The following is a 14,363-nucleotide window of genomic DNA, read 5'->3' as shown; positions in this document are numbered from 1 at the left end:
TAGGTATAGGTATGAGACTAGAAATGTGGTGTAACCATCGGGTTGGGGTTGATAGCGGGACTGGCGATTTTCTGCTGTGCTGTGAAACAAAGTATCGTCGATTCAGGGTTGGTCCTGAGCAGACTTTCCTCAATTATTATTTGAAAGGGGATTCAAAAGTATTAATGGCAAATCGAATCGGAACTTTGATAACAACGCGGTATTAAAAATTGAGATTCCGACGCCTTGCTACGATGCGGGCACTCTGAGGAGGTCGGTTCGTCCCAAAAAGGAGGACACTGCTGGGACAGAGAATGAATGTGCTTGAACCCCGCTCACCGAGGTACATACCCCGTTCGGGCTATTCCCCAGGGCTGAATCCGAAGTCTATGGAGTCACCGCTCGAAGAGGAGAAGGAATCGCCAAGTAAAATGGCACCATCTGGCACCTGATGCACATTCTTCAGCTAGAAAACAGCGCCCTCAATCTTGCCTGGTACCTCAACCCATGTCGAGCGCGCTGGGCGTTCCTGGGCAAAAGCCGGGCAACACCAGGCGGTTGGTCCATGCCCGGAGGTGAGGGGCATTGTTGGGATGGACAACGAGGGGCAACGAGGGGCAAGCTAGAATTCCAGGGGTGTTCAGGTGATGTCAGGCCAAGACGGCCGCCCCAAAATTAGCAGATCTTGTCCCCTGTTTGCCATGTTTAACTTGCAGGAGAGAACGTGGTCTAGAAGGAAAATTCCTGCAGCCTTGTGATCAAATTTTCGAACTCAGGTTCCCGGGCGGAGCTAAGCGATTGAAGAATTTGAGGTTGGGGATCCTTCCTTCCATCCCGGTCCCAGTTGGGGGATTCCAGGTCCAAGCATAAAATCCACCGCGGGGTCCCAGCTTTGCCGTCTTTGTTTCAACAGTAAAACTTTAACTCTATTTCCATGTGCCCTTAAATAAATCTACCACCAAACTAATCCCGACCATTCCTCGCTCACCTCGTCACACCTCCAACACACACACACACAACCATGTCATCGCAATTCCAATCTTCCGGCCGGGGCGGCGCCGGCAACATCGTCGACAGCTCCAAGGCGGCACAAATCCAGCCCGAAGACCTGCAAACCCCAACACTCAAAACCTCCATGGTAACCACAGGCCGCGGCGGGACGGGCAACTTTGCCGCCGGCCTCGACGCCGAGGAAAAGCGCCGCCGCCAGGATGTTGAACCGTACGGCAACCCCCCCCCCCCCCCCCCCCCCCACTCTCTCTCCCCTATTCACCCCGGCCAACAAACATTAAACTAACATAACACCTCCCAGCGTCGTCCGCCGCCCCAGCCACGGTGCTATGCACATCGGTCGCGGGGGCACGGGCAACGTGGTTAAGGACACCCCAAGTCCCGCGAAGTCGCCCGCCCCCCCTACGGCTACGTCTGGGGCTACGGCATCAGAGAAGCCGGCAAGCCCTCCCGCTACTGCTGCTGCTGCTGGGGTAGAGAGGGAGAAGAGCCGGTCGCCCGTGAGCGGGGATTCGGGGAAGGAGGACAGTGAGGGTGATGATGTGGCGGTGCCGGCGCGTAGGCCTGAGGAGATTGGGTGGGCGGAGAAGGGGAAGAATTTGCTGTTTGGGAAGAAGTGAATGGGTTTGATGTGATGGGGGAGGGGTGGAAAAGGTTGGGCGGGTCGGCGTTCTGGAAGGGGTGGGGGTGGTATTGGGCTGGGGCTTTATTTTCTCTGGCTTGGTTTGTTTTGCGCCTGGTTGGTTGCTAGGTTGGGCGGGTTGGTGCTGTTACTTGGATGACTCCCGTGTCTCTTCATACCCCGGCGTTGGTGGTGAAAATTCGGGCGGAGCGGAATGACTTTTTTATGTATGAGCGGCTGAATAATAGCAGCGGTGTATGAGTATATGGGGATATGATAGTGATTGAATCCGATCACAATTCGCTGTGAGAAAAGAGATAGCCTGGGATGTTCTCTGTCTGACTCACTACGCCGTCGAGAATCCTTTCCCGCGACAAATCCGGAGGAAGACCGATACGAGCCGAGCTTATCACCCCTGAAGTCCACTCCACATACTCCAAACTCAAAAGTTAACAACCACCACTCACCCCGATCATCAGTTACATCGGTGAGCAAACGGCAGTGCTATCGCCATGTCTCACCCTCAAACAATCCTCCTCGAGGACACCCCCACCCCCTCCCCATCCCTCCTCGCCCTCCTACAAGCCCACCTCCCCCATTCCATCACCGTCCTCCGCCACCTCCAATTCGCCCGCAACTTCCCCGGCGGCCACACCCCCAGCACCCATATCCTCTACGCTCGCCATGCGGAAGAGGACAACAACAACCCGCCCCCAATCACCACCACCACCGCCCCCTTCGCCGTGGCCTTCGTCGACCTCTCCCGCGCGCCCGAGACCCAACTCTCCCTCTATTCCTCCCTCGAGCGCGCCGCCAACGAAGCCACCACCACCACCACCACCGAGCCCGAACCAAACTACTACACCTGGACCACCCGCCCCCCGCAAGACGAAACCTCACTCGACCTCGTCCTCACCCTCTTACGGCGCATCCGAGCACTCGCCACCACCACCACCACCACCGAGGCCGAAAATCCGGACCCAGCACCAGAGAACCTGACCCCCCTCATCGGCTCGCTGCACGAGACGGTGCGGCAGGGCCTGCTGGCGCGCGGGGTGCGCATGGCCAAGTCGGCGGCGGTGCCGCCCGGGCGGGCGTGGGAGTTTTGTGGGAAGTGGCTGTTTCGCGTGGAGGCGCTGCTGGGTGGTGGGGAGGAGGAGGAGGGTGGGGGTGGGGGGGTGGTGTTGTTACCGGAGGGGGCGGGCTGGGATCGGATGAGGTGGGGGGATGCGGAGGTTGTGCAGGGACGGACGAGTGTGAGGCGGTTGCCGTGGGTGCTTTTTTTTCTTCTTCTGGTTCTTTTTTTCACTTTTCTTTTAGCTGGTTTTCACGCTTGTTGGGGAGGAGGGGGGGGCTGGATGGTTGGTTGGGGATGAAGTGCTGATCAGATTTCTGTCGCTGTAGGGAGACGCTGCTTAAGCTGCCGAGTACGGTTGTGAGGTTGGAGGATGGGACGCCTATCGCGTGGGCATTTATGGGTGAGTTGGAACGGAAATTGACCTTGGCTTCGAGGCAGCCGACTAACACATCGTCTGATTACCAGGGCTTGATGGGACACTAATGACATTACACGTCGAGGTTAGTGCTGATAATAACAACTATGTCGTAGGCCAGCGGCGTTGATGAGTGTTTAGGAACAATATCGCCAACGAGGTCTAGCAAAGGCTTTAGCCTGCAAGCTAATGAGAGAGCACGTATCAGATTACGGTGACGACGGCTGGGGGGCCGCCGACGTGTTTGTTGGAAATGCCCAGAGTCAAGCTTTGTGCCGAAGCATTGGCGGCAAGAAGAGTTGGATTTTATCTTGGTAAGATAAAGTTGAACATGGTGTTTCAGATCAGAACACTCGGCTAACATGTTTCAGGGCAAAAGTTGATCTTTCTAGTGTGGGAGGCCCGATGTGAAGAGTGGAAAAGGGGTTTGATGACATTTTAGAGCCCAGAACCCCGCATGATTTTAGCCAGTTTTACATGGTATCATGGCATTATATACAATGAAGACTCGGCCCGCGCCGCTATTGGGAATCTGTCTTGGTCAGGCGATGGATCTCCTGGAAGAAGAATTTCAGGTCGTCGGGGTTGACGAAGGGTGTGATCCCTAGAATCATGTTAGCGACATACGGCATCGTTAATAATGGATAGATATACGCACCGTGCCCGAGATTTACAATCCAGCCTTTCCTCCGGTTGGCCCAGTCGTAGCCTTTCACCATCTCCTCCACAACCTCGGTGATGCCGGCGTGCGAGCCGTACAAGACACCGGGATCGGCGTTACCCTGGAGGACGACTGGGCGGTCACCAACCGTCTTGACGGCCTCGGCAGGATCGTGAAGCCAGTCGAGGCCGACGATGTTGTATCCCATGTTGCATGCAGCGTCTAGGGCATACCATGCGCCCTTGGGGAACACAACCATCGGAACGGGTTCTAGCCCCATCTCCTTGAGCCTCGGGGGAAGGTGCTTGGCAATGTACTCCAAGTAGGGTTGAGAGAACTTCTTGAACGATGATGGCGAGAGTTCACCTGCCCACGAGTCGAATACTTGGATAAGCTGGCACGGATGGTCAATGAAAGCACAAGGAAGCGGGGATCGACTGCAATACCTGGGCACCAGCTTTGACTTGAAGCGCGAGGTACTCAACGCAAAGCTCCGAGATCTTCTGAAGAAGGGCCTTGGTCTCCTCAGGGTACTTGTAAATCCACTTCTTGGTCTCCTTGAAGAACTTGGACCCGCCGCCTTCGACCATGTAGCAGAACAAGGTCCAGGGTGCTCCGCAAAAGCCGAATAGCGGCACACGGCCCTGAAGCTTCTTCCTGGTTAGGGTAATAGCCTTGTAGACGTAGTCGAGCTCCTTTGCGACGTCGACATTGCGCTTCATCACCTCGGCGTACTGCCCGTCGTCTGGGCTCTGCAGCGGACTAGGGAAGTGTGGCCCCTTCTTGTCGATCATTTCCACCACCATTCCCATGGCCTGGGGAATCACCAGGATGTCGGAGAAGATGATAGAGGCATCGAGGAGGCCGGCATAGCGCTCAATGGGTTGCAGCGTGAGAGTGGATGCGACCTCAGGGTCTCTGCAGCACTCGAAGAAATCACGGCCGCCTTTCGCTTCGTGGTACTCGGGGAGATATCGACCAGCTATGCTGATAGTTAGCGCATATATATCAAAGCAGTGTTGGAAACAGGTGGGGTGCCTTACCCTGCCGCATCACCCAGATGGGCGGTCGTTCGACCTTCTCGCCTGTGACCTAACGTCAGTGTTTCCGTCCCATTCATCCGGGAAAAAAAGGATAAAAATAAAAGGGAGAAAAAAAGAGAGGATGAAAAGAAGATTCAAGAACGAACTTACCGCGAGCAACCCGCAAAATCAAATCATTTTGAAGAGGAGGGAATTGGTGTTCCATGGTTGCGGTTGTTGACATCAAGCAAGCTCAAGCTCTCAAGGTTCTCTGGATCGTGTTCTGGAACTTCCCCGCCATGGGCTCTTAAATGGGTCACTGACATTTGACAAGGACGCGGGGCAGTCGGCACAGCCGGCCAAGCCGTTCCCGGTCTGCGCCACACCTGCAAGGTACCCATGCTGGAGCTCCCACTTTGCCGAGCCATCCTTCCAGCCACACCAAGTATTCGAGATCGGCCAAAGCTTCTGAACGTCAAAGCTTCATCATTGCGCGAAAAGTTGGGGGGGCTTTTGGCTCAGCTTGCGCCGACAGCAACCGACGACGACGGGGCCAATCGGTCTCAACACCTCGCGACCGAACCGCATGCTGCTCCATCCACGAGTTTCAGACCTCGCTTTTTGGATGGAGCTGGCAGAACCCACCAATCGCTCTCCCCCTCTTCTCACCCTCCCCTCCGCCCCTCGACAATGACGCCCCCCGCTTCGCAGTGCCGCCGCGCCCTCCAACGCCAGATAGTCCCTTCGAAGGATTCAATATGGATTACGGATGGCTTGCTAGCCAGCGCATTTGAACGATACTGCTGCGTGTCGAGGACGTGGAACAGAAAGGCTAGCAATGTCCCGGGGCCGCTAGAGAGCCAACGCCGACTCGGACGGCGGCGCATGGGGGACGCCAGCACCTGGCACTGTCCACCAACACCGCCACCATGGGCATTTCTGGTGCCGCTGAACCTAACACAATGGACTTGGAAACCGCCATCATTAGCTCGCACCCGAGAACGCAACCAACTACGGCACGACGATCACACCTCCGCCGAGCCCATATCGCGGTTACCCCGATTGTTACGACAGTCAACACCTCAAGAGGCCGGTCGGCCCCTCGCGGCTTCTACAAGTGCGGCATTACATGATCCGAGTTTATCACCCGTTGTCACAACGCCGTCTGATCCATACGCAGCCCCCATGGGTGGTTTCCGGTGGGCGGTTACCCATGCCGACGATGAGCGCCTCGCATCCTACACCGGGAAGCTATGCAGCAGGTTGAGGCACCTTATCGTGCTTGGAGAGATCCCCCCCAATGATGTTCTACCGCTGTCGAAAGAAGTATGGGATATGTTGGGTTCGCGATTGCAGGGATCACCACTGGACCATCGACTCTCCTTGTCGTTCTGCAGGGCGATTATGAGCGGGATTACAAACTCTAAGGTGTTCTCACCCGATCTTCTGGATGCGCGATTCTGGAACACGTTTCTCCTTCAAATGTCGAGGCTCCCAGCCGACGATACGCTCTGCAACCTTTTCGTCAAAGTCATGGCGTCGATGCCTATGACGCACCGGCCCGATGTTTATGACGGCATTCTCTCTGTCCTTGGCTGTTTCTTTTCGACCTGGAATCTCTCGCGAGTAACGCTCGGGGGATCCGAGACCAGGCGGCTGATGGACATCGCCATCTTGGGAGAGCTGTACGAGAAACAGCGAAAACTCTCGGCTTTGCCTTCATGTCTACGGCAGGCCCAGGCGATTTCAGGTACCTTGCGGGGCGTTACTCCGGAAGAGACGAAGCAATTACTCGCGGCCGCCCACCGCCTCGTCTTCACGGCAGCAGGCACTTGGCAGACAGGTCGACACACCTTGCGATACAGCTGGCTTTATATACTCGCCCAAAATTCCCACGTCAACGAAGACTTCATGTTTGATGCTGCCGCCTCTCTATCACACTCGTCATTGAATATGCAACCTTTATCTATAGTAGAGGTGTCCTCGCTGCTACTAACGCAGTGGGCGAGCCGAGGATACCTCAAGGCCCCGAAGGACGTTTATCGAGCTTATAGGCGGCATCGTGGGAAACGCGACGAAGCGGCGCTCGCGGCGCTTTTCCTCGGAGTATTTTCCCGCGGGAAAGGAGAAACTAGGAAGGGCCTATACCGGAGTGCCTGGAAACTATTGACCAAGCTACAACAGACGGATTACGTGATGCGATCGTTGCTATTTGACACGCTCACTGGGAAACTGCCCGTGCGCATGCTCGAAGACCTCGCGTATACATCCAACGACCACCTTACGGCAATCCACCTCCGCGATCTGTGGTCGGAAGAGGTCAAGACCAAAGACCAACCGCAATGGTTTCCGGGCGCTTTCGAGAAGTACGCTGAAGACATTGTCCACGACCCGAAAATCCCGCCGAAAGAAATATGGCGCGTTTTGGACATCGGAAAGCTGGAACAGCAGGGGACGACATTTAGGAGCAAGATCCAGCGCCACCGCGGTGCGTTCGGGAGACGCCGAGCGGCGGTCGTGGAGAGGGTGGCCAAGGCGTTTATGGAAGCGCCCCATCTCTCGAGCCGCGCGACCCTCCGCCACGTATCGCGGTCGTTTGCGTTCCTCAAGGTAATCAGGGGCAAGGTCCCGGACTTCATCATCCAAGACATGTATCGCATTGTCACCAAGGACCTGTGGGAGGAGAAGCCCGGGAGGACAAAGCGGCTGTTGTGGTTTCTGAGAATTGTTGAGAGAAGACACGGCCTGGAGATGGCCTGGTCGTGCCGTCTTGCGTTGAGGCGCTGGAGGGCCAGGTTGCTGCAGAATTGGATCAGCAAGGGCGGGGGAAGGCAGTTTTGAACGGGTTTGCGCAGAGAAAGTCAGACTTCAAGCATGGGCGGCACGGGGCCGTGTCTCGCTACAGACTCGCGAGAGAGTTATCATTTCGACACCGAAAATAAAGTCATACAAACCGTTCCAACCGCCTAGCCTTGCCACCCTTGTGCTGTCCGGGAGAGCCGAGAGCTAGTAGCTCCGGAACCTGTCCTCCTGCTCAGGCGATGCATGTTACGCACGTCATTCCACGTGAGGGGAGGCGCAAGATAGCAAGCAAGCAAGCAAGGCCGATCATGCCAGTGCCCATACCACCAATAACAACAGCCACCAATAACAAACCTGAACTCCCACACTCCCACACCCCAACCAACACCAATCCAATTACACTCAAACCACAAACCATGCCCTCCCCTCCTACCTAATCCTCCCCTCGTCAATTCTTGCTCCCCCCCTCCCCCCACCACACCACCCACCCACCTGACACCCACACAGGCAGGTAGGTAGGCCAGGGCGGCGGCGGGCTTGTCCGTCATAGTCGCACAGGGGGCGACGCAGCAACACTGGCTTGACGTTCCACAGCATGCCTAGATCGAGGTGGGGCCCGGGCTGGCGGAGGCCGCGGGGAGGAAAGCGGTTGGCGGGGGAAGAAAACTAACTCTAACTTAGGGCCGGCAGGGAGAGTGGAGAAGGGGGGGCGATAGTCCGCCGGAGGGGGGGAGAGACAGGAGTGGTGGGCCCCGGGGCGCGGAGAGGCAAGAATGGAAGCAGAAAGGGGGGAGGGAAGCCAGCCACCCGGTCATACTCTTCCGGCTCGGTACCTATGTACATAGTACACACGGTATGTACATGATGATGGCTGGACTGGCGTGTGCGCGTTTTACTCACACGCACACACACCACACCACAAACGCGCGCGCGCGCGCTCGTCATGTCTCACCCGGATGCGTGGTGTCGGATAAGGGGATGCGCGCGTGCGCGCCTGTGTGGGGATGCATGCCGAGTGGGAGTGCGTGTGGGTGGACGGGTGACGGTGTTGAGCGGGGGGATGAGCGTGGTGGTGCGGGAACGGGCCACCTTTCCGCTTTCCCCGGCGCCTCTTCCCCCCCTTCTTCCCCCCCTCCCCGCACCCTCGACAGCCTTCTTTTTTTTGTTCTGCTTCCAGTGGCGTCCTTAGCCTTGCGATTGCCAGCTCGTGTCAGTGGGTGTCTTGGATGATCTGGAACGGCAGGCTGCCTCCCCTGACGGGAGCCGGGGGGGAACGTGAGTGAATGTTGTTTCACTTTCGACGCTCGACACTCGATCTTCCCGATGGGCCTAATCTCGATGCTGCAGCGACCCTCTTGCCCCCCCTTTCAACCACGAAGAATCAACATCATTGATAGGACGGCGTCATTTCGGTGCGCGACATATTACCAATCAGCCCAGCCCGCGTTCCAATTCTGGATCTTTCCTAGACTTTCTCCCCGTGCATGTGAGAAAAGGGTACGGGAGTTTTTGTCTCAGTTTTGCGTCGCGTCGGGGCCAAGGCGGCGCGGACGCTGGCTGCTACTGCGGACTCGTCGGATGGTGGCTTTCATGTTGAGGTTCAACAAGATCCGTTTGAGCTGTGGTCAGAGCCAAGCTTTAGATCAACTAGAAATACAAACGCCTCCACAAAATAACCAAGCTGCCAGGGTCGGCTGATCTGCAACGCTAGGCTAGAAACCTCTTAGCGTGAAGAGGGTGGGGAGTTTGTCAACATGCCAGTGCGTGCTCAGCTCGTGGTCGTGGTTGGGCTTGGGATTAAAAAGCGTGCGGCATTCGATGTACACAGTAGCGGGCGAAATTAAAATTCAATCCTGTCAAGATTCATAAATTAATATTTTACACCTTCTCTCTTAGGTGCCTCGTCCTATATTTGCCCATCCTCAAGTGAGAGAGGGAAAAAGGAGATGGCGGAGCCGATCATCTCGGGATTGTCTCGCACCGTCCGGCAGCGAGCGGGAGTTTAGCGTCCGGGTGGGGTCGGGACCCTGGAAAAGCGCAAAGCAAGACAACTTTACCTGACACGACAAACGTCTACACCGGACTGGAATGGGGTGAGGCGGAAGGGAAGGTGTGGGAGGAGAAGAGGCTTGCGTGAATATTATCCGCCTCAGCCACGAGGTACCAGCCTGCCTACCGAGGCAGTCTCGGACCAGCCCGAAAGTCGACAGTTGCGTGTTTTAGCCAATGGCGCCATAGGGTTGCAAAAGGCACCCGGTAAGATGGGAGAGGCTCTGAGACGTTGAAAAGTCGGTAGCAGCCCCCACCCCCCGCCATCCCTCCCATCCCACGCGCGCAGAGTAGGATTGAAGATTGCCTGGTAGGTACAGGGGGTGTGGAGTCGGGGACAAGTTGTAGCCGAAGTATCGCTGACCCGGATACCGAGTTCACCTTCTGCAGCCCGGGGCGATCTGCGTCGGGTATTTGGGGGGAAGGTACGAAGTACTCTCGTACCGTAGCCCTAGGTGGTCTGCGGGCTGCTCCTACAGGAAAGAACTACCTTAGGTCTGTAACCGGGCAGAGCCGGGCAGGACCGGGCAGGGATATGGGATCCGGACTGCGGGCCACCGGGAATCGCCCCTTCCCAACCCGTCTCCTGCGTGCAAATTGCTCCAAGTGTAGGCCGCAGTGAGTGTCATACGCCAAAAAAAAAAAAAAACGGCGGGGTGCCTTTGCTTCAGAAGGCCATCCATGGTGCCGACATGGAGGTGGCCCACGTCCCAGGTTGCTCAGGACAGCGGAAGCTCCCCCCCATCTCCCCTCCTCCCGGGGACCTAGACAGAGTCTAGAGCACGGAACACAGGCCACAGAGCCCCGGCTGCCTCGTGTTCCTAAGAATGGAATAAAGCCCGACACCCTCACGAGGCCATGCGGCTGTCAAATCAGACCGACATCTAGTTACTATCACATACATCCGCGTCAACCAACTATCGAACGGAGGTGGAGATGGATGCGATGCTGCGTTGAGGCTTGTTCGGGAGACGGGCCGGGTCGGCTTGCCTTGACTAAACTGACCGGAGTCACTAGACTGGGCAACACGCTCACCCAATGTCGAGTGTCCCCGGGTTGCAACAAGCCGACACCAAGCAGTGGACGAGAGCCGGTACAAACCTGCCATATCTGCACCTTGGCTGCACGCAACAGATAGGCCGCGACTCCAAACACCCTCTGCCAATCTATTTAAGTTTGAAGCATCACCCCTGCTTCCAACCACTCGAGTCCTTCGTTTTACCTGTCACCTCGACCTCGACCGTTTTCACTTCTGCGTCAAACACTCGACATTATCTACTTTGATATCTCTCGTGCCTTGACTTCGACAAACACACGCTTCGGTGTTTGCCCGAGACCCCTCCAGTCGCGGACCCCGTACGCTCGTTTGCTTCGTTTTCCGGCCCGCTTTAATAATATCTACCATTCACCCCCTCGCCCCTCCGATACTGGCTACTGGTCTACATCTTTTGGACCGTGATCATGGTTACCAACAACCTTATCCCGGATATGATGCCCGCCCACTACTGGTCTCATCCAATACACTCGGCGCCGCTCCGACAAGGCCAGGGCACTTACGGCACCGTTCTACCACATCGCTCAACCCCAACACCTCATGGCCCTAGTGGTGCTCGGGCATCTGCCGTGCTTGACTCAACCTCGTCCGGAATGCGAAGGCAGAGCCTCGCCACCCCAGCGCCGCCCTCCACATGCAACGCCAATCCGATGAAAAGCACATCAGCAAAATCAAATGAAGCTTCCAATGGGCCACCTAACGGCGAGGAGGATGCCCAAGTCCTCGGCCCTGGGCCGCTTAAAACGACCGCTGCCGCTTCCACCCCGCAGAAACCGATTCGCCGCCGAATGCGCATGATTACCTCCTGCCTCGAATGCCGACGACGCAAGCTGAAGTGCGAAAAGAAACATCCGTGCCACAATTGCAAAAGGTTCCAAAGAGAATGTGTCTACCTCGGCCCCAATCTTGATGAGGCTAGTCAGCAACGCTTGACCGAGATCAAGGAAAAGGTTGGCTCACTCGAAAGACAACTGGAGCGTGATGTGGCCAAGGGAGCAACCTCCCGCCGCAGTGGCAGCGGGAGCCCCGACGACGGCTCCGACCCCCAACACCAGCGGTTTGTGGCAGACGATGTCGAAAACGACCTCGGCGAGGAGCGAGAGCTGCAGATTACCCCGATGGTGGCTCTCGACCTCACCTACGACGACTATTCCGACGGCAACGGAACTGACGATCTCATTGACCTCGGCATCCGCGTTGGGAAGATGAGAATAACCGAGCGGATTGGCGGGCTAAACAGACCGCGCATATCGGAAGAGGTACGCGTTATAGCACGAGGAGGTCTCCCCAACCACTATGCCTCGCTAATGCCGCCTAGATTCAAGCCGGGATAGCCGATACCCAGAATCAAATGTACGGCACACAGAGCGCCTTCGTGGTCAACGGTGGGCTACAAGACGTCCTTGATATCCCAGATTTCCTCAAGCCGGGAGATTCATATCTTGCTCCAACCAGCGGCTTCTTTTTTGGTCAGTTTACCGAGTCGCCGACTTTGCTTAGCCTGCTGCCGCCCATTGAGTTGGGCCACCGGTTGATGCACCGCTACCTTGAGGCCGTCCACCCTATCGCACGATGCGTCCACCGGTCCTCCTTTGAGGGGATTTACACGTCGTTCTGGGAGGAGGTTAGGCAGGGTATCGAGCCTCGTGCCTCGGTACAAGCCGTTGTCTTCGCGGCCTGGTTCAGCGCTGCTGTTAGTGTGGACGACAGTTTCTGCCGGGGCCAGGACTGTAGCAAAGCCCAGCTAGTACTGCACATGAAGATTGGAACCGAGACTGCTCTGAGCAAGGCTAACTTCCTGAGCACGACGAGGTTCGAGACTCTGCAGGGCTTTGTCATGTATCTGGTGAGTTACGCGTTCAACTGTCTCCTGAGCAAGCTAACAGACACCAGCTTCCACTCTGCCGAGACGAGATTTCGAGGGCTCATTCGGTCCTGGTCGGCGCCGCTGTCCGGGTGGCCGAGTGCATGGGCCTTCACCGCGATGGCTCAGCATACGGTCTCACCCCTTTGGAGACGCAAGTTAGGCGCCTGGTCTGGCACCAGCTGTGTTTCCTTGATGTCCGTACATGCGAGGCCCAAGGGCCAAAACCGGCGATACGGCGCGAAGACTACGACACCAAGATGCCCTTCAATTGCGAAGAGGACCAACTGACGCCGCAGGCCACGGTCTGGCCGGCGCCGGCAGAAGCGTGGACCTCGATGCTCCTGCCGATCATGCGGTCCGAGATCAACGAGATGATGCGCAACATCTGGACAGACCGGCGCAAGCTGGAAAATCGAAAGACGACGCTAACTGCCATGCTAACCCGTGTTGAGAACTTCCGGAAGCGGATGCTAGAGAAGTATAGCCGGCAACTTGACGATCGGGTACCGATACAAATGTACGCCCGGCTCGTCATGGAGCTGCTTATTTTCCGGCTCCATGTCATGGTGCTGCACCCTTTTCACTCCAACGCGGCAGACCCTCTACCCGAGAAGCTGAGCGGTTTGCTGGTCACCAGCGGCGTTATGATCATCGAAATTGCCATCCGCCTGGAGACGAATCCCATGTTCCGAGATTGGGCGTGGTATCTCGGAGCCTACCAACAATATCAGATCGCACTGCTGCTAGCGACCGAAGTATTCTACCGGCCCAACCACCGGGCAGCCGAACGCATATGGCCCTGCCTCGACTGGGTGTTCCAGCTTGACCCGAACGTGCCGCGGGAGCAAAAGAGTCTGCAGATATTGACTGAGATCATGAGTAAGACGAACCTCTACATGAATCTCCGCAAGGTCCGCGCCCCGACAGCCATCAACAAGGCAGTGCCCGGAAAGAAAGCTGTCAAAGAATCCCCGCCACCACCGCCGCCGCTCCCGGACCACCCGCCTCTTCAACCACAATCTCAAGGGCACCCATACCCACCCGCCTCGCAACCCCACCATTCTGCGGCTGGGGACGTCCCCATGCTCAAGACAGAGCACATACCCTGTCCTCCTCCCTTTTCGTCTTCTCTTTCCGGGCCTATGGACAGCACCTTTGTCCCCAATACGTTGCCGCCGTCTTCGTTTTCCATGAGCATGATGCTTCCACCTCAGCCACAGCTGCAGGATCCACGTCAGCACCAATACCAACAGCAGCATCAACACCAGCAGCATCAGCCACTCGACTTTCTACCACCAAATCATCATCATATGGTCTTCACGGGTGTGACCAACGGGGAGGCCCTCTGGGGCTTGCCGCCGCAGAACGCCGGCGCAGGGAGCCCCGAGAATAGCAGCGACGGCGGGAGCGTGGCCGGCCAGCAGCGCCACGGAAGCTTTGCCGGCCCGGTGGGGCACCCGATGGGGCAGCCGCCGATGATTAATGTAATGCAGGACCTTGACTGGGTGAGCTTTCCCGTTCTCCCTTTAGAACCGGTGTGTCATGAGTGAAAGGGGGGCTAATGATATACATACAGGAGGCTCTCAATGAACTGTTCCCGACAGACCCGCAGACGGGCCAACTGAGTTTCGATACGTTTCTTGAGAACGGGATGGGTCCGTGGTAGGGCGGTGTGGGTTGTGGCATTGATTCAGGGGGTGTCTAATGTTGCCCCATGTGGGTGGTTGTGTTTGGTGCGGTTGGCTGAGAGGGTTTGAAAAGAGCGTGGTGGATAGCGGGACGGAATTGGTTTGTTCTAAGTGT

General features: G+C 56.9%; 5 protein-coding genes across 5 annotated transcripts; 4 read left to right on the top strand and 1 right to left on the bottom strand.

The window, feature by feature from the left end:
• Nucleotides 1–1,000: 1,000 nt before the first annotated feature.
• Nucleotides 1,001–1,610, top strand: F5144DRAFT_543725 (uncharacterized protein; the record flags this gene model as incomplete). Its single annotated transcript, XM_066787263.1, has 2 exons — nucleotides 1,001–1,200; nucleotides 1,292–1,610. 2 exons carry the CDS (start codon nucleotides 1,001–1,003, stop codon nucleotides 1,608–1,610), a joined length of 519 nt encoding a protein of 172 aa, XP_066649006.1.
• A 514-nt stretch (nucleotides 1,611–2,124) lies between these two features.
• Nucleotides 2,125–3,235, top strand: F5144DRAFT_598146 (uncharacterized protein; the record flags this gene model as incomplete). The annotated part of the gene is made up of 3 exons (XM_066790916.1): nucleotides 2,125–2,882; nucleotides 3,017–3,090; nucleotides 3,156–3,235. The coding sequence occupies 3 exons, from the start codon at nucleotides 2,125–2,127 to the stop codon at nucleotides 3,233–3,235; spliced, it is 912 nt and encodes a 303-aa protein (XP_066649005.1).
• A 391-nt stretch (nucleotides 3,236–3,626) lies between these two features.
• F5144DRAFT_589132 (Uroporphyrinogen decarboxylase) lies at nucleotides 3,627–5,014 on the bottom strand (the record flags this gene model as incomplete). Its single annotated transcript, XM_066790003.1, has 5 exons — nucleotides 3,627–3,709; nucleotides 3,764–4,160; nucleotides 4,213–4,748; nucleotides 4,810–4,851; nucleotides 4,960–5,014. 5 exons carry the CDS (start codon nucleotides 5,012–5,014, stop codon nucleotides 3,627–3,629), a joined length of 1,113 nt encoding a protein of 370 aa, XP_066649004.1.
• Nucleotides 5,015–5,242: 228 nt separating this feature from the next.
• Nucleotides 5,243–7,739, top strand: F5144DRAFT_557088 (uncharacterized protein). Its single transcript, XM_066788003.1, has one exon. The coding sequence runs from the start codon at nucleotides 5,479–5,481 to the stop codon at nucleotides 7,627–7,629; it is 2,151 nt and encodes a 716-aa protein (XP_066649003.1). The 5' UTR covers nucleotides 5,243–5,478; the 3' UTR covers nucleotides 7,630–7,739.
• Nucleotides 7,740–10,924: 3,185 nt separating this feature from the next.
• On the top strand, nucleotides 10,925–14,244 carry F5144DRAFT_57281 (uncharacterized protein). Its single transcript, XM_066788924.1, has 4 exons — nucleotides 10,925–11,952; nucleotides 12,012–12,539; nucleotides 12,587–14,065; nucleotides 14,137–14,244. The coding sequence occupies exons 1-4, from the start codon at nucleotides 11,101–11,103 to the stop codon at nucleotides 14,224–14,226; spliced, it is 2,949 nt and encodes a 982-aa protein (XP_066649002.1). The 5' UTR covers nucleotides 10,925–11,100; the 3' UTR covers nucleotides 14,227–14,244.
• Nucleotides 14,245–14,363: the final 119 nt, after the last annotated feature.

The sequence above is a fragment of the Chaetomium tenue genome, assembly GCF_020726465.1.
Source record: "Chaetomium tenue strain MPI-SDFR-AT-0079 chromosome Unknown F5144scaffold_1, whole genome shotgun sequence".
NCBI classification, from domain to species: domain Eukaryota; kingdom Fungi; phylum Ascomycota; class Sordariomycetes; order Sordariales; family Chaetomiaceae; genus Chaetomium; species Chaetomium tenue.
This window is presented reverse-complemented; position numbering and strand designations above follow the sequence as displayed.